The sequence below is a fragment of the Fulmarus glacialis genome, unplaced genomic scaffold (genome assembly GCF_000690835.1).
Source record: "Fulmarus glacialis isolate BGI_N327 unplaced genomic scaffold, ASM69083v1 scaffold12914, whole genome shotgun sequence".
NCBI lineage: Eukaryota > Metazoa > Chordata > Aves > Procellariiformes > Procellariidae > Fulmarus > Fulmarus glacialis.
In genome coordinates this window covers 66,776-85,171 of record NW_009208867.1, presented here as the reverse complement: position 1 = coordinate 85,171, position 18,396 = coordinate 66,776, and the positions used below count along the sequence as shown (strand labels likewise).

General features: G+C 38.7%; 1 protein-coding gene across 1 annotated transcript in view; it reads left to right on the top strand.

Annotated features, from left to right (window-relative positions):
- Positions 1-18,396, top strand: part of LOC104075983 (teneurin-3-like) — a gene marked incomplete at its 3' end in the record, with an annotated part of 96,715 nt that overhangs the window by 17,178 nt on the left and 61,141 nt on the right. The window contains exon 3 of the mRNA XM_009576667.1: positions 14,518-14,756. Within this exon, the coding sequence (XP_009574962.1) occupies positions 14,518-14,756 (239 nt within the window). The remainder of the gene's footprint in view (positions 1-14,517; positions 14,757-18,396) is intronic.

Here is an 18,396-nt window from a genome sequence, read left to right as displayed (position 1 = left end):
ACTGGTTGCCCCAGTTAGCCAGCAAGAGACTGTGTTTTAACAGTCTCAGTTCACTTTTATTATTTCATCTCTGGTCCATCCTTATCCAGTAAACAACATCCCCCACCATGCGCTGTTCAGTCCTTAAGCCTGTCTTGCCACGGGCCAGCAGCCAGGAATTTTATTCAAGGACTTGCACATAAATAAGGGATCACCAAAGGGTAGTGACCACCTGATGGTAGCCTTGTAACACCATGTCTTCAAGTTACAGTCCAGCATGTAGTTCAGAGGACATCATGGAAGGCAGATAAATCCCCCGTTCAAAATGCAGTTGCAGTTTTGCACATCTGTGAAAAAAAGAAAGTTATGCAACAGAATTAGTATATTCTTTTTGTGGGATCATCCCATTCTTTAATTTGAAATTGCCACTCTAATTTCATCTTTTTGTATCTTTGTGTGTAGAGAATTAGGAAATCAAGCAGTCCTTGCAAATGGTCATGACAACCTTATAGAGATGGATGTGTTTTCTCCAACATATCACGATAGCAGTTATGGGTATGTGACTCTAAGTGTTTGCATGATGCTAACTGTTGACACAGAAGACAAAATGTGATTTTAAAAAAAATTTTGGTTACAATAGTCAAAAACATCTGGGACAGATTTCGTCATCTCAGTATTTTCTAAAAATTATACTTTAAATAATCTTTCATACTGACTCATGGTAAATGCAAAACGGTAAACTTTGACTGCCAAATCTTGTTTGCTTTCACTTGAGAAAATAAAAGTGCAACTGAGGTTGTATTTATTCTCTATGGCCTAATTCTGCAAGCTGTTGCAAACTATTTGCATGCTTACACATTTGCCAGATCTGATCCTTAGTTTGTAATATATTTACTACTTAGAAATGTTTGGTTTAGAAATATTATGACACATTAATGTAGCATAAGGAATGACCAATCAAAGAAGTTAAGAAGAATTATATATCTAATCTTGTAATATTTTTTACCAGCTAGTCTGAAATCAGAACTGCTGATATATAACTGGAAATAAAGAATTCCATATAAATGAATATTTCAATTACTTTAAATAAAATTTCTATTATAGAACTGTTCCATATCTACTTAACTTTGTCATTAATATCTGTCTTATATTTGAACTATGTTTTGGCATTCTTATGCCAAATAAGTATACTTGGTTTCTGATCCACACAAAAAAAACCCTGACAAAGCAATACCATTTCTAATGAGTTCCAGCCTGTTAATCAGCACAGTATGCTAAATTTTAGTAAAGAATTATTAATCATAAATTTACCTTTTCTTTTTTTGTTTCTACTATGGTAAAAATCAGAGCTTTATGTCCAAATTCTGTTTTGCTAATTGTAACTCTTAAAATTATAAAAGGGATAAAGTGCTATTTGATTAAATGAGATCTGCATCTGCCCATTAATAATTAATTCATCTGTAAAATATATTGACACTGTACATTGATCTGCTTTGTGTTCCAAAAACTCTTAAACTTTCACTTAGCCACAAATTAAAATCAACAGCAGGAAGAGAATGGTATGTTAAACTCAATTAGTTAATCATTATCAGCAAACTCAAAGATACTGCAGATATTTACCAGAAGATCCTAATATATTTTCTTTAAAGTAAAAACGTAAGCATACTGTATTAAAAAAGAACAAAACCAAATATTATTGTTCCCTGTAGAGCAATTACCATACAATACTGATTCAGATGCATAATTGCTGAAGTAGAGTTAATAGAACCATGCCTGGTTTGTGCTTTATATGTTTGTAATGGGACCACCAAATGCAAGTATTTTGGCAAATGGACTATGTTATATGAAATTCCTGTTAGTTGATGCTAATTCAGGTAACAATACAATGAAATTTATCTTGTTTGTAATCCCTTCATTTTTAAAATTATGCTGGCAGGGATCATCTCCTGGTGTGAAAGTTGTCCAGAGATAATAACACATCAGTTCCAAAGCATAATAGATTTGAGACTACAACATGCTATCAGCATGAAAATTCAGTTTATCAACCTCGCTAACATACTGTGTCACAGCTAGAATCGTTGTATATTTGTTTCTTTGTTTTCATGTCATGCGTGTGTTACATTATGATATACTATTTCTTAGTTTGTATGGCTTATGGGGAGAATATTAATCTAATGAATTTGACAATTTTAGTGTTAATAATGATAATAGAAATAGACATTTTGCATAGAAATTCTAATGATTCATAGGCCTAGACCTAAAGAATAGTTGTTTATAGCTTCAAGAGATTTGTGCACAGTGCATTAATTATCATAAGACAGCTGGAAATCTCAAAGTATTTTAATGGTATGTATTGTTGGCTTAACTTGGTACCATTCTTTTCTCTAATACGTAAACATATGTTGGTATACATGTTGACAAATCAGCTTAGCTTGAAGTAAAGACTTCAAATTTTCAGATTTTCTTTTGCCTAATCTGATAGTCCTCTTGCCAAGTTATCTAGATGTGAAAATCTGAAAAAAAAAAAGTAAGATTCACTATTAGCAAATGACCATATTTGTATTTCTTATAGATGAAGCTTCCTAGCATTTTCTATTTCTATAGAATCTACTCATTTTCTGAAATTTTCATATTTTTGCAGGCCTGGTGTTTGAAAACTTCCTGTTGTATTTAAGTAAGAATTCTTTGCAAGGAGGTTGGCTGGGGATTTTTGTCATCTGTTGGGGAAAAAGTTCAGGAGAACTGAGTTTAAAAGAGGCCAGGTTGTCAGGAGTGCAGAGTGGAGAGGAGAAAACTGGAAATGACTGGGCACAAAAGGGGTAGGAGTGGGTATGCAAATGGTTAGATGGAGTAGTCCAGAAGGAGAAACTGAGAGTGGTTGGTTAGGCAAGGTAGGACTTACATAAAGTGCTAGAGGATTAGAGAGACTGAATATCTAGGATGAAAACCAAGATTATTCCTTGTCCTTTACTCCTTGTGATTACTTGTGAAGTCCCTTTGAATAGGATGCACCTCATCACCTATAGGACTGACTCAAGATGATGAGAACCCTTGGGGCTGCTGGCATAGTGACAGAAGCCAGAAATAATCAAACGAAAGATTTTGTATCTGTGATGGCCTATGCTAATAAGAAGCCTGTGCTAATAAGAAGCCTTTCAATGCAATCTTGAAGTTCCTTCAAACTTGCTTAAAAAAATCACAAGTTAAAACCTGAGTAAAAAAATGTCATCAACACCATAAAGAAAGCACACAAAATTTACAAAGTTAAAAGCTAACCTCTTTCTATGGTTGCATGGCTGCAGTCGAGCCTGCCATCCCAATAAGTGCAGCTCAAGTTGAACCAGAAAGGAATTTTGACAGATTCTGGAGATTCTTTCTTGTCACATTCAAACAGGTGAGAAAATAATACCAAACAACACGGCAAAGCAAAGACCTGGATGACTGTATAGTGCCAGCATCCAGCGTCTCTGATAATGTTGGTTGCACAAAGGGAAGTCCAGCTCCAAAAAGGCATCTGTGGAAATGAGTACCATTAAAGATAAAGCGTCACCTTCTTCTGGGCACAAGGTGTACCCCTCTGCCTTGTTGAATCCCTGAGTGGTGGTCTCTCAACTCTACAAATTTTGGCATGTTGCATATGAGAAAGTATGCAAGTGTGGTATACAAGCTTCCACCAAGGAACAGTAAGGTAATGCCAGTTGCATCACATGTACGTGCACAGTTGCCAAATTGGTGGTAGTGGCTGTAACTCAGAGGTTATGACAGTGCTGTCACTGCAGTGGCATGAATCTGGCTGTTTGAGTGACTACTGGTAGTGTAATAATGGCAGCACAGAGTTCATCACGGGTTATCATGGGCTCAGAATTTCAAGAGATCCACAGCTATGGACATCAATAAGTGAGCTAAGGTTCACAGATCCGTTATGATGGAAACTTCAGCCTGCTTGCAGCTTGAGGCAGAATCAGATCCTATCAGTCACTGGCAGAATAATACTTCACTTCTTTAACTTCCCTCTGGTTTTATCTCCTTTTAAAATGTCGAGTAGCTCAGTCAGGTCTTTCAGCTGCAGACAAAATTTCAACCTTTGTTACAACTTCTGAATTAATCTTTGGGTAAATAGCTCTGAGTCTCTCTTAAACCACATTTGCTTTTTGAAATTGTCTCCATGTGCCTTTTGAGACATTTAGAGCAATTGTTCTCTTTCAGCTTTATGAGGACAGCAAGGGTAGTAAAAGAGATTGGAGGAGTACTTGTGCCCTGCCTTTCTTCTTTGATTTTCTCCCTGGAAAGCTTAACTTATTCATTATTCAAGACAGGAACTGGCCAAGATTAAAATCCCTCATCTCAGAGACAACTTTCTCTCTTTGTCTCTCTATCTTGGTAGGGATATGATTCCAGAAGAGCAGAGAACAGGATAAGTAATTGTAATGTAAATTCTTATTGCTCACATGAGCATTTCCAGTCCTCACTGCAAAATTTGGACGCTTTCCTCCACTCTCTCTTCCTTTGGAGAGAGGAGGACTGAAATATCATGAACACTGTCAGTATCAGAAAGTTGACTAAGGGGCTGTCAGGTTCACTCCAACTGCTGCCTCCTTCAGAAGTGGGTATCACCAACAATATCCAGAGCCAAGTAAATCACTTATTGTAACTTAGATGGAAGTCTGCGTAAGTACTAGTCCTCTGAGAAACCCAGAAGAAGCCTGTAAGGAGAACAGAGCCACTTCATACTTTTTCAGCAATACGTAAGTCTAGTTTCACTCTCCGCTGGAAGGTAGGTAATGGGACAATCCTGCAACGAAGAGTGTGAGTAAAATTGTGGCAGGTTTCTTCACTTGCCCATCCAGCATCGTGAGTCGTTCTTTGCATCCAGCTCTCCTGCTCACTTCTGCAAAGTGTGGCTTAGCGTTCGTTTGTTTCCCTTGCTCATCTTCACAGAGTAGCAGCATAGCAGAGAAGAGCACGAAAGAGCAGGCTTGGCAGAGCCAGTTAATTATACTGTTTCTTTTGATCCTAGACATGTGTGTACATATCACAGAAGTGAACTCCTCCAGGAGAGAAAGCTAGCAGCCCAAATCTGAGTTTGGAGGAATAAATAATAGGGTGTTTACAGGTCCCCCCTGCATGCTTTTGTAGCATTATATTCTTTCTTGCACCACAAAGAAGGTAGGTGCATTGCAGAGGAAGAGATTTACTCTTGCACACCTAAAGAGAGGAAGTTTGGGGCTTTTATCAGTATCCAGTCCTTGAAGTCACCATGTCCTGGTGGCTTTCACAGCAGATTGGGATACTGTCGTGTCTGAATTGCTGTTTGAAGCTTGCAGGTTGCCGTGCCTGACTTCAGTCTTTCTCCAGCAGCAGCCAGCAGTGGAGCAGTAACCTGCAGGGGGCCAGATGTGAAAGAACACGCAAGCAGTAAGGAAGGCACTTGCAGCCCTCGTAGTAATTTTTTTCTTTCTTGGCTTTCAGTCTTCAGTTTGTAAAGAAAGCGGGTCCTCAGTCTAAACCCACCCAAATTCAAGCAAGTGTTACCATATGTAAAGTGTTTTTCTGAAACATTTGAATAAGCTGTTAGAAGAGGCTTATCTCCAGTTCCCACAGATGTTTCCTCTGTTTTTGCATATGGATAATAGCTCTCTTCTCTTTCTTTCTTTCGCCCAAACTTTGATCATCATTTGATCTGATGTAATCTTGGAGCTTTTTCCGGGATTATGGTAGTATTAATATTGGCTCTGAGGAAGCGGAAATTCACTTTTATCTCTTCCTAAGCAATTTTTTGATTGCGATTCTGCACGGAAAATAAACTGAGACAAATTCACAGCATAATGTAGTTTCTGTGCTGGCTTGGATTTATGTTAAATGCAGCCATATGGTTCTGTGGAAGTCAGTCATAAGCCTGTGCTAAGGGCAAACACCACCAGCTACAAGGTTTCATCTCAGAAGAATGTTAACAGAAGATGAAGACAGGCATAAAGTGCTCATGGAGAAACAAAAATGCAATTCCTTCTGGAGCCTACTGGGAAAGCTGATCTCATGCATCAGTGAACCAGAGTTCATATGAGACCTAGCCAGTAATTTCTGTTATCTTTTACATCTTCCCTATAACATCAGTCAGCAGAGATTAATCTTCTCTTTCCATCTGCTTCCTCAACTCAATGCAAGGAATCAGATTTATTGATGTGATCTATCCATTAGTGAACTAGGCAGAGCTGTCTAATGTCAAATGGCAGGTGAGGGTCATGGTCTCACTCAGAGAACTCAGTTCAATCCAGCAAGAATAGGGTCTGTCAGCAGAGAGAGAGTGCACTAGTCAGTAGACGCAGTGCAGTGATTGATTGTGATCTCAGACCACCATTTTTTCCACAGTTAATGGTTTTCTTCTGATCCTGACAGTTAATGTATCTGGTAGGGTTTGTGTAAACAAACAAAAAGCATGATAACCCATTCCCAGGAGGGAAAAATTCAGCTGGTTTGCATTAGGGAAAGTCAGGGAGAGATAAATACAAAAACATAAATGAGAGAAGTTGGAGCAAACTAAAATAGCTGCAGCTGGATATATCAATCCTCTCTTGAAGTTACTTTCTTAAGATTAATTGATTCCTTTGTATGGAAATGGCAAATAAAATGCTAGGTCTTCACACAGAGCACACGCTATCTCTGCATGTGTCAGTAATGACGTATTTGAGGTAGAGAATGAGATCTCCCAAACCTCGGAATTCTCTTCTGTCTGACTTTCCTATGCCCCTTTGGACCATCAGAGAACTAAGAAGATAAAGCTGCAGCTACCCTTATGTCTTGCTTGCTTACGTTGGCCTCATGGTGCTGCCAAACTGTTGTAGAAGGTGCCATTACACTTTTGAAAAGCAGAATAACTGATTGCTGCTGTATCCAGATAGGTGCATTTTGAATTGGGACCATTTTTGGACAAAATCTGGTATTTTATTTTTAGTTCAGGTGAGCAATCATCACAGCTGTATGCATTTACAAAACAGAATAATTACAGTTTTTATTCCCAGAAATTCAATAATACCATTATATTAAACATCAAAACCAAGTCATTAGGAGTACTATCGAATTCCAAGCAGAGAAGTCATGTCTCCTGAAGTGTTGGTCCTCAGAGGTAAATATGTCACCAAAACATAAATTCACTAAAATTTATATTTCTCTCAATCTGCATTCATTCAAAGTGGATTCAATAGAAGCTTTTTCCGCCTCTTGAGGCTTAGGAGAATATGATTGATGTGTTCCTAATTCTAGATGTCTAACGTGTAGCTATTACCGCTTTGTGTCTTGGAGGGAATCCAGGGTAATGGATTGAGGACCTTAGCAGAATGGATAAGAACATTTACCTGGGCTTGCTTACAAATGTCTTAATTCATATACTAATGTCCACAGATTCAACACTCCTTAGAGGCAAATAGATAACTTTTAATAGATAATTTTTAATAGATAATATACTGGCAAATTTGGGTTGGTTTTGGGGGGAAGATTAACATATGTTCCACAATGTAAAAATTGGTGTGCTCATTTCATAAAGTACTTAACCTGTGATTTCAGAAGGCAGAATGGTATTGCCTCCGCTGTGGAAGAGTCAAATGAAGTACAATGATCTTTTGAGCCAAAAGTGATCCCTTGTGCTGGTAATTGCTAATATTCCAGGGTTTTTCTCAAATTGCAAAGAGAACAGATGAGTCAATGTGCTGGTTTTGGCTGGGATAGAGTTAATTTTCTTCATAGTAGCTAGTATGAGGCTATGGTTTGGATTTGTGCTGAAAAGAGTGTTGATAACACAGGGATGTTTTGGTTACTGCTGAGCAGCGCTTGCACAGAGTCAAGGCCTTTTCTGCTCCTCACACCGCCCCACCAGCGAGTAGGCTGGGGGTGCACAAGACGCTGGGAGGGGACACAGCTGGGACAGCTGACCCCAACTGACCAAAGGGATATTCCACACCATATGACGTCATGCTCAGCAATAAAAGCTGCAGGTAGAAAGAGGAAGGGGGGGACTTCCGGGGTGATGGCGTTTGTCTTCCCAAATAACGGTTACGCGTGATGGAGCCCTGCTTTCCTGGAGGTGGCTGAACACCTGCCTGCCCATGGGAACTAGTGAATGAATTCCTTGTTTTGCTTTGCTTGCGTGTGTGGCTTTTGCTTTCCCTGTTAAACTGTCTTTATCTCAACCCACGAGTTTTCTCACTTTTACCCTTCCGATTCTCTCCCCCATCCCACTGCGGGGGGGGAGAGAGCAAGCGGCTGTGTGGTGCTTAGTTGCCAGCTGGGGTTAAACCACAACAGTCCTTTTTGGTGCCCAACGTGGGGCTCGAAGGGTTCAAGATAACGACAAGTTTGATTGGAATGTGCTAGATCGAATTTATAGCTGTTATTTTTCTTTAGCTATTGATCAGCAGGCTCTGTGTTTGCCATGGGGCTTGCTTGCCTTACTGTATTTTAAAGTCTAGTGCTCATTAGTGGCTGCCTTTTGCTTTTGCTGCTTGCTGTACTGTTTATTGTCTTATTCTACTGTGCCTGGGAACATTTTGATAACAGCAGTGGCGATGGGGGTCTTTTGGTACCTAAGAGTAAAAGAAACAAATGCAAAAAATGTTAGGAGTAGTTTTTCTTTCCTCTTCCACCTCTCCTCAAGTCACTTTCTATTCTGTCGTCTTCCAAATGTCAGTTTTGTTATATTCTGCACTGAAACAACAGGTATCTGAAAATAGCTTTCCTCAACTCCACGGTTGCCTTTACCTGACCCATAAAGAGCCTAAATTTTACTTTTTTGCATTAGGCAATTACTTTTTAATGCTTTTGTATGTTTTACCCTAAAAATAAAGTGAATCAAACAGTAATATTATAAACTTTTTTTCTTTATGTACTGCGGGACAAACAGTACATGCTCATTATAGAAGAACAAGGGAACAATCAGTTGAATTTAAATTGAAAATGATAGAAAGAAATACATTGATAGAAGGAAACACAGTGCGTGTTTAGCCTACAGAACAAAATGCCACAAGACATCAGTGAGAGCGTGAGTTTTGGACTGTTTAGAGAAAGAGTGAGCTGTTAGTGAATAAGTAGTCTGGAAGGCGTTCATCCCCTCTCTTTGTACTGGCGACAGGGGTATTGTTCGTGATGATCGGCCCTACTGCGGTAATTCCTTTTTCTGCTCATTTGGTTACAGCTACACACAGATTTTGCGCATGTAACTGTTCTCTATCAAATAAGATTATCCTCCTTCTCCACAGTTTTTGGAATGAACTAACTTGCTCATTGTACTGCATATGCTTGCAGGAATTCTACCCCTTACAGTGTTTTTTAGACAGAGACCTCCTTCAAAAGTCCAAGTCAGAGATAATTTCTAACATTGAGTGACTTTTCTAGTCCAATCTTCTGAGTGTTATAGCTGTTCTTCCTCAGTAGTCTTCTAGTAGTGGTCTGTAATGATCTGAAGAGCCACGTATCGTTAACACCATCATGGAACTGACCAAACAGACTGCATGTAGGACAGTATAGGAGACAGTACTACAAGAAAACCTATGCTGCAATGGCACTATGACATCTGTTACTGATCACGGGGGAATCTCTCTGTTCAGAAACGTGACCAAACTAATAGATTTATTCTGCTCCAGATTCTTCAGGTGCTGGTAGTATACAACAATACACAAGATTCAAAGAATTGGGAGGGAGGGAGGGATTTAGGTTTTATAAGCACATATATTCTAAATACAATTTTATTCTGGATCAATGGTATTGTAGCTCTTAAGGTGAGAAGTGTTTTGTTATTGTATATGCACAGGGCCTAGCGATATTGACCTTTATTCTGTGACAGCAGTCATCATCTAAATAATAACGTTGCACAAAATAACAATAGCTGCCTTCAAATCTCACTGGCGAGGTGATAAAATATGATGTATATTCTGACGTACTTAGAGAAGTTCAACAGAATTTTGCTGGGCCTTATTCACAATTCCTTATTTAGTAGGAATTTTGTAAAAGTCCTGTGTGACTTTTAATACATTGTGACATATTTGCCATGGGATTCAGCACTCTATTGGTGTGGTTGTGCTGTATGAAATACTTTGAAACAGAACTAAAATGCTGCCAAGGAAGTTCTTGGAAATTATAAGGTAGGCTCTTTAACGTGTCTTCCAACTATATGCAAAGCATTCTATATACGATGCCCAAAACCAGAGAAATCATGGCAAGAGATCGCAGTGAATCTTTTGCAAGGTAAAACAATTTCAGCATAAGCTAAAAAAAAAGAAGTCATGTATCTAGTCTAAAAATTATATTAGGAGTGTTAAAATTATGCAATAATTCTATACAAGTTGAGACCAATCTATTTAAAAGTAATGTGGAATACTCCTTTTTGCTTGGTGATAGTTTATTTGTATAATATCTATGTTTCTGGGCCTTCCAGACATGTTTATGTAATATTGTATTCATTGATGCATAGTCTCCATTTTCTTCTAAACTGGGGTCAAAAGTTTTTGTCACAGATCCTTTCATAAAGAAAGTTATTCTAAATCACATTTCTGTTGCTGGACACCTGGCTGTCTTATATCAGAAGTATTTGGGCTTATGGTCTGAGCCTTACTGTCCTTGAATGTTTTGATAATCTATCTCCATTTCTCTAAAGACAAGTTAACTTAATCTTTCTGCCCAACTCATGAGGGTTTTTTATCACTTTTTTTCCCCCTCCTGCTTTCCCATTTACTGAATTTAGTAGAGGGTGCTTCAATTTTATTTTTCACAGAGGAAGTGGCAGCACAGAGAAAATCTTATTTGGTGTGAATCCTTCTCCCAACTTGAGGAGGAAGAAAATCGTCTGCATGTCAGCAGGTGCACACCAGCCCTTGGTGCTCAGAGAGCACAGAGTTAAATTAAAAGCATGATTATTTTACCTTTATTCATATGCTTCTGTTTTCTGAGCTGACATCTTTGAGGTTTTTGATGCTGTATTTCTGTCTTATCTTTTAAGGGCGGAAGCTTAAGTAAAATGCCTACCATTTGTAAAATAAGGGACTTCCCAGCTGTCTTTACATCCAAGGATTAGTTTATGACATAACTTTGTATTTTGCTACCAGTCTGTACTTTAGGTTTGTTAGGTACTGAATTCTTCCCCCCTAAAATGTTAAGATTAGCTGCACTTTTTAATAGAAACATATATTGAATAAGCAGACAGAAATATATGTTAAATAAATGTATAAATAGAAGATTATTTGCTTTAAAAAGTGAATTGAATTATTTAATAAAAACAGAGTTAGCTTGTCTTATAAAATATTAGCATGGTTCACTGGATTTTTGTACTCTAAAGCTTAATAAAATATTTAAAGTACTGCTTACATGAAGATTTAGCAAGTGCTTGTTAGATGATCAATTTTGAATGGAAGATACCCTATTGCAGATGCTATAAGCTCCCTATGAGATGAAACATAGAGTAATTGCCAGTAAGTCAGTGCCTGGTCAAGTAGTGCAAACAGTTTAGGCTTTAGAAATTAGCTGTTAAACTTCCATGGTTTGAAAAGACAAGGTAGATGGATATATAGATAATTAAAATCATTTGTGGATAGATTTCAAGAGCATAAGAATTTCGGCATTATCTGGAAGCAGCCTGGATTTGTTGTCATACCATATCCTTCTGAGTGTCTCAGGAACACTGTTTGGCATGGCTCAGTGAGGCAGACAAGATGTGCAGGTCTGATAGCGTTACACTTTAAATACTTATCACTTGGAGTTAATGTAGCAGGAGAGTCTCTGGCAACTTTGTTAGTAAATCCACTCATTAGGAATAGAGAGATCCAAACAAATTTTCTTAACCCGGAGGAAGATGCCAGGCAGGGTTTTCTGTCATTACTTTTCCCTCGGCGTTCTCCAGCCAGCCGGCGCGACCACTCTGGCATTGTATCCATGGGATTTGAAGCAAAGGAGGAATAGCTTAAAGTGAGGAGTCGTGCTGTGTGCTGCCTACGACTTCACACTGCTGAATTCACATATAAAAGTTACCGTTTTCTTTCAGTGCCTTGATGCCTGAGGTGGACTGTCAGAGCTATGACAGCTCACACCAGCACAGATATGTGGCCATCTCCCGAGTTTATCTATGGGATTAACTCCTCAAAGGCTTTGAGAATATGGATTACAGTCTCTAGTAGGCTGTGCTGTACCAAAGCCAACGTCTCAGCTCTCACTTTCTCAGAGAAAAAAAAAGGAAAAGACCAGGGGCAGACTGTTTTGTTGCATTGGGGGTTGGACTAGATGGCCTTTAAAGGTCCCTTCCAACCCAAACCATTCTATGATTATTTTGTTAAAGCTTAGAGTATATGGAGTTCCATTCAAGTGCTCGTAAAATGCCAGTTTCCATTTTTAGTTTGTTGAGCCTAACAACAAGAGCAGGAGGATTGCAGGTTGGTCAGGCAGCTTCTTATTTTTAATATGGAAGCTGATGTTTAGGAGGAGGAATATTATATCTACTGTATGGCTTTCCTTCAGTCCCCAAAACCATACACACTGCGCATAGAGAGGGAAACAGCCACCTTTGTGTTTGGCATTTTCCTGAGATCTGTGTAGATATTGTTTGTGAAATATACCTGGACATAGCATTTACCAGATGCAGCCAGAAGTGAAAGAGCAGTAAAGGTCAAGTGGTAAGAAACTTTATTGGGACTTAATGAATCTGCATACTTCTGTGAGTCTGTAAAATCGAAGTAATGGTGTTGTAAAGTGTAAAACATTTTTTACATAGGGCTAGGTAATATTATTTTGGTATTTGCTACATAGAAAATGTCACAACTTTTAATGAAGTACCTTCTTAGAGAGGATTTAAACCACAAGGGTTTTGTCTTGAAATCGTTGGTAATCCTCTGAGCTCAGAAGCCAAGAAAAATTGGGATTTGCTGTTGTGCGTTGGTAGATCTAGTGCGTATCCTTCTGTTGTTACTGCCATCAAGTTTAATATTGTTCAAAATGAAGTAACCTATGTAGCATATTTCACGGGATCATGTTTGTAATGCAGATATTTTCAAGGAGAGGGCTTATGCCAATATGTTCTAGTTCATCTATTAACCTTCCGTAGCAAAATCACCTGCAAATAACAAACCTTGTTTGTCAACTGCTGGTATTTTTCTCAGGCTGCAGTGGGGCAAATTAATTTCTAGTGTCTCTACAGTGCATTTCTGATGAAGCCGCTATACCTGTATAGGTTGGTCCATTACTATGCAAGGATCCAAGCATGGGTCCTGGAGGATGAAAGTTCCATCAGCTGAGAAGCAGTCCACAGTGCCACGTGGTGTAACTAGAGGGCTTTCCCCTCCACAGCTAGCTCATTTGGTGCTGGATCCTCTGACCATACTGTATAGGTGGCACGCAGTGGGCAAACACAGTGTAGGCATGCACTTGGCTTCAGGAGGACCTGGGTATCAGCAATTCATGAGTGTCTTTTACCTATTAAAAAATGCAAACACCTCTCTAGTTCTGTTTAGCTGTTCGTGTGCTTGGTAAGTTCAAAATTCTCCACAGTGTGCTTTCTTACCATTTTTAGCTATAATGTATTCATTTTGCAAAGCCTTATTAGGTAAGGCCAAGCCTTACACTACAAAGTTGCCTACGTAACAAATTGGTGGAAAAACCCCTGGTGCAAAGATCTTTGGCTGAGGCTTTGTTGTTCGTAGAGTTGTATACGTGTGTTAGGAGAAAAACTCCAGGTAGTATGTGCCATGGTTAGAGGCTCTTCCAAAATAATTATGCTTGCATGAACTAAAATTAAAGGATTTACTGTAGATAGGCTCAGGGAGTAGTATTTCTTTTAGAAATTTTAATTGAACAAAATTAAGTTTACTGGTAACTCACAGAGTGTGTCTTAACTTTGGCTTTGCTTTTCATTTCTGTTGCTGCCTGTGGTTCTTTTTGAGCACTTACTAAATATATTTCTTTAGAGTACTTCCTGGGCTGTAACTAGTTGCTGTATCCATAATCAGATCTTGTTATGGTAAGATTATGTGCAAGGAGATATGAATTAGTGAACTGAGGATTTAGGACACAAAAAAATCTTTTAACTGACTAATTTTGGCAAAGTTGCCAAAAGTTTCTATCTGAGAGATTGCTGTTTTCTTTGTACTTAACCCAGGAAAGCTGCGATAAGTAATGTGGGCTATAGTCAGATTGCTCACTATTGACTTTTTAATGGAGTTCCCTGTAGTCTGTAGCGGAAGCCAACAAAAATAAACAGCAGCAGAAAGCCTGTCCCTACTTGTGGGATAAACTCTGAGAGACCTCCTCCCTTCCATACCGTATTTTGGGTAGTTCTGTTTTCTGTCTGGACACCAGTGTATTACTAATGTTTGGGGGGGGGTCGGTCTTTTCTTAAAGGGAAAGTACCTTTTTTATGTTAAGTGTCGCGACAAGTATCGTTTCTATGACCCTTTGTAGACTGGATGTTGTTAGCTATTTGAAACATAGGAAACATTAAACAAAAGAAGTATGACTGCCTGTGCTCCAGCTTTATTTATTTTTATGCTTTACCATACACTCTCTCTTCCACAGGCATTTCCTATTCAAAACAGGAACAGGGACCACACCGCTGTTCAGTACTGCAACACCAGGGTACACAATGGCATCCGGCTCTGTTTATTCCCCTCCAACTCGGCCACTACCTAGGAACACTCTATCCAGAAGTGCTTTTAAATTCAAGAAGTCTTCGAAGTACTGTAGCTGGAAATGTACTGCACTCTGTGCTGTAGGGGTCTCAGTGCTGCTGGCAATACTGCTGTCCTACTTTATAGGTGAGTCCCATTTTTTTATAATTGTCACCATGAATAGGGATGTCTGATGGATTGTATATGGACTGTGACACACTAACCTCTAACTAGCAAAGTTTTTGGTAACAGTAAAAACCACAACAATGATTTAATGAAAACTCCCAATTGTTTAGAGGAAATAGAAAATTTGAATATTTTGCAAGCATTCTGCAGCATGATAGTGGGTGAATTAACTTCAAAGAAGTGTTTGAACCGCAATTAAGCTATGTGGTGTCTAGTTCTTATAAAAGTATGTGTAAAACACAGGCTGTAAAAATTCCATAATGTGAATATAACTTGCAGCATATCCATGGAACTCTTTTCCTCTCATTTTGTGTGAAATATAGCTAACATAGCATTTAGGAATGCTAACTATCACTTATTTCATCATTACATACACGTATGTTTGTGTATAGAGCTAGAGCAAAAGTCTAATACAGATTTTTGATTGTAAGATACGGAAAATAATTGTCCAAAAGGACAACGTGCAGAGAAGATGGAGACTTCTTCCTCTCTTATGGGTTGTTTATTTTTAATTATTCTCTCTTTTCTCTATGTGTTTGTTAAATTCCATTTCCCAGTTTTTATTTTAGAAGATTTCCTTTATATCTTCATCTCTTTAATAATTTAATTTCATAAATGTTCGCTATAAATATTATATAATTTCAGTTTTAAGCAGTTAATGGGGGCAGTGCTTGTCTGTGAGAAAAATGGCATTGACTTTAATAAGGGAATGGAACAGGCTCTTTTTGTGCTTATAATTTCTTCTGCAGCTTTGTCCAGATTACAGATTTTTTCACCTCTGAGTCCATAAATGGTCTTCAAAGACTTTCTTTTAACTGATTTGTTAATTAGAAGTTTAAGTCACCACAGTTATGGAAATATAACTGTAAGGGTCTGTTTTTTGGTATTGGTTGCACTCAGAGTCTTAAGAAGTCAAGGAAAGAAAATAGAAAGAAGAGAGTCAATCTCTCCTCTCCTCTCTCTTTTTAAAATCAGTATAAATTAATAATAACGCTTAGAAGGCCTTATGATCCTTAAATCTTCATTGCCTTTGTTGAAACAGGCTTGCTACATTTCAATCCAAGGCACAGCGTAATCTGTAGTACTTCAACTACTTCGAAGTAGTTCTTACTGGGCTGAAGCTCCTGTGAACAATGCAAGAAACTCTGTAGCTGGAGAAATTCCTCTCCGCTCCGGCAAAGCAGAGCTCCCTGAGCACCCTTTCCACCTCAGCTGCCAGCCCCAAAGAGCAAAAGGCATGTATGCAAATGTAGGGCTTGCTGCTGCTGTCCAGCCCCTTTCAGTCATTGGATTTGTGGTTGTTTTGTGTGAATGTGCACAGGAGTATAAAGGTGTGGTTTAGAGTTAAGTTTTGACACTACATCTTTTTTAAAGTGGGATTGAAATAATCCCATTTATAAAACACATTAATTGTGCTCAGTCTCCGTAATACTGCCTCGTAAATCATCAGAAGCAAACATCTGCTACTAAATAAATACGTAAATATGAAAGACAGAATTCAGTATGAAGTATCACTGTCAAAAACTGGGAAAAACAACCATACAGATAGTAAAATATTGAAGACCTGATTCTGAGCTGAGCTCTACACTTTGCTAGCCCCAAAGAGCCGGATTACTTATGAATCTGAGGGGCACAAGAAGATAGCTGTACCGGATTATTTCTCCCACAGGCACATTAAGAAATATAAGCATGTCTAATGCGCCTCTATTCCTGTATTCGGGAAGAAGAGCGGAGCTTTCCAGTGAGTGAGAGCTTTCAGTGCCACACATCATTTATTCACATACCCTGTAAAAAACCCCAAATATAGCTGTACAACAAACATTTCATGGGCGCACGCCAGCTCACATCCTTGCTGAAATAAACAATGCACAAGGGCCTTCCTCTGCCCATAGTCAATAGGGAGCTCTTTGCCTACTGGTGATATTACACATATTTCAGCTAACTCAGCAATCTAAATGTAAAATCCAGCACTCAGGAACACTCTCTAGAGAACTTTGGGTCCATAAAACCATGAATGGATTACACTCATTCATATATGTGGTTTTCGCATCTCTACAGATGTAATATCAGAAATACTCTCCGTTTAATAGGCCATCCAAGTATAAATCAGTGGAAATCATTAATGTAAGGTGGAAACAGTCCTTCATCTTGGTTAACTGTTTCATAGCATAGGAGTGAAAGGGAAATAACTGAGTAGGAAATTGGTCATAACATAAAAAGATGGGAAGGACTGCAGTATTGTGTGACCTCTAACATTCTGTGCCATGCCTCTAACACAGTGGTCTGGCTTGTCTGCTGAGGTTTACAAGTAGCTGGGGTGGTGTGTCACATTTGTAAAGCCTGTTTGAGACATGTTTTGAACTTCACAGAAAGACATTGCCACGAGTGTGAAAATGCTACAGCTCTTGCTGCAAAATATGCCAGTACACATTGGTAAGGAACACAGTGTGGCTGATGTTCATTGTGTGACTTTGGCAGCTGCAGACTGAAGAACTAATAGGTAAAAATTGCTCACCCCGTGAATGGTGGTGTAATCAGGCCCTTCTCAGAAACGCAGAGAGATGAATGTGTCATGCCCAGGCTTATTTTAGTTGCAGTGGATATGGGGTAGAGAAAGTGACTTCAGATCCCACTGCTTCTTCTGCTCAGGCAACATAAGGCAGAAGAGACAGTTTGCTAGACTTCATGTCTGCCTTTGCAGAACTGCTCAGTCAACTACTGCTCCGACAATTAGCCCAGCCACAGGAAGGAGCTGCATCGAGAGTCTGGTCTGTCTTGCACTTCTTCCATCACTCTGACAGGAAAGACTCCTACGTTTACAAAGTCTACAAAGAGGAGGTGAGAGCAGAGGATGTCAGCATGGGGAGAGACCAGCGCAAATGCTGCATTGTAAGGCCACTTAATGCAGTCTTGGGGGTCACAAGGAACTGAAAATGTTATTTCAGTCTAAAGGAAAGAAAGTCTCACTTCTAGCCTCCCCACATATTCTTGATTTTCTAGCCCTCATGGTCTCTCTCAACCATTTTGCAATGTACAAAACTTTTAAGTTTACCATTCTTGTCAATGAGACCTGTTGATTTTTAGAGAAAATACAAGTGAGTTGTGGAAAATGTTGGTCCTTTGTTTAGAGGCTTCATCTACTGTTAAATGGTTGAGAAACAAGGAATTAAGCAACAGAAACATGCAAGTCCTGAACCAAAAGATAGCACAGCAACATATAGAAGAGTGGAATTTAAACATAGCTCTAGTTTAGAGTAAAGGATTCAAAGAAAAGCTCTCTGAAATAATGGGTTAAAAAGATTGCGACTAAAGAATATAAACTGCCTCATTTTGGCATCAAGATTACACTGGAATTTCTTCAAGCTGCTCATTTGCTTAACTGCTATCCATAATCAGATTTGCAACCAAGAAAGAAAATGACCAATTTTTTTCCAACATGAACGTTTTAGAATCTTTTTCCATGTTTGGAATGCTAGGAAGAGCAGTATTAAATTTAGGCCATGAAAGAGTAAGAAATATGAAGTTGCCTTAGTTTTACCTCTTTCTATATACACACTAATAGTTTTACCCAAACTTTGTACAGGGAGTCTTTGTGAGAGCC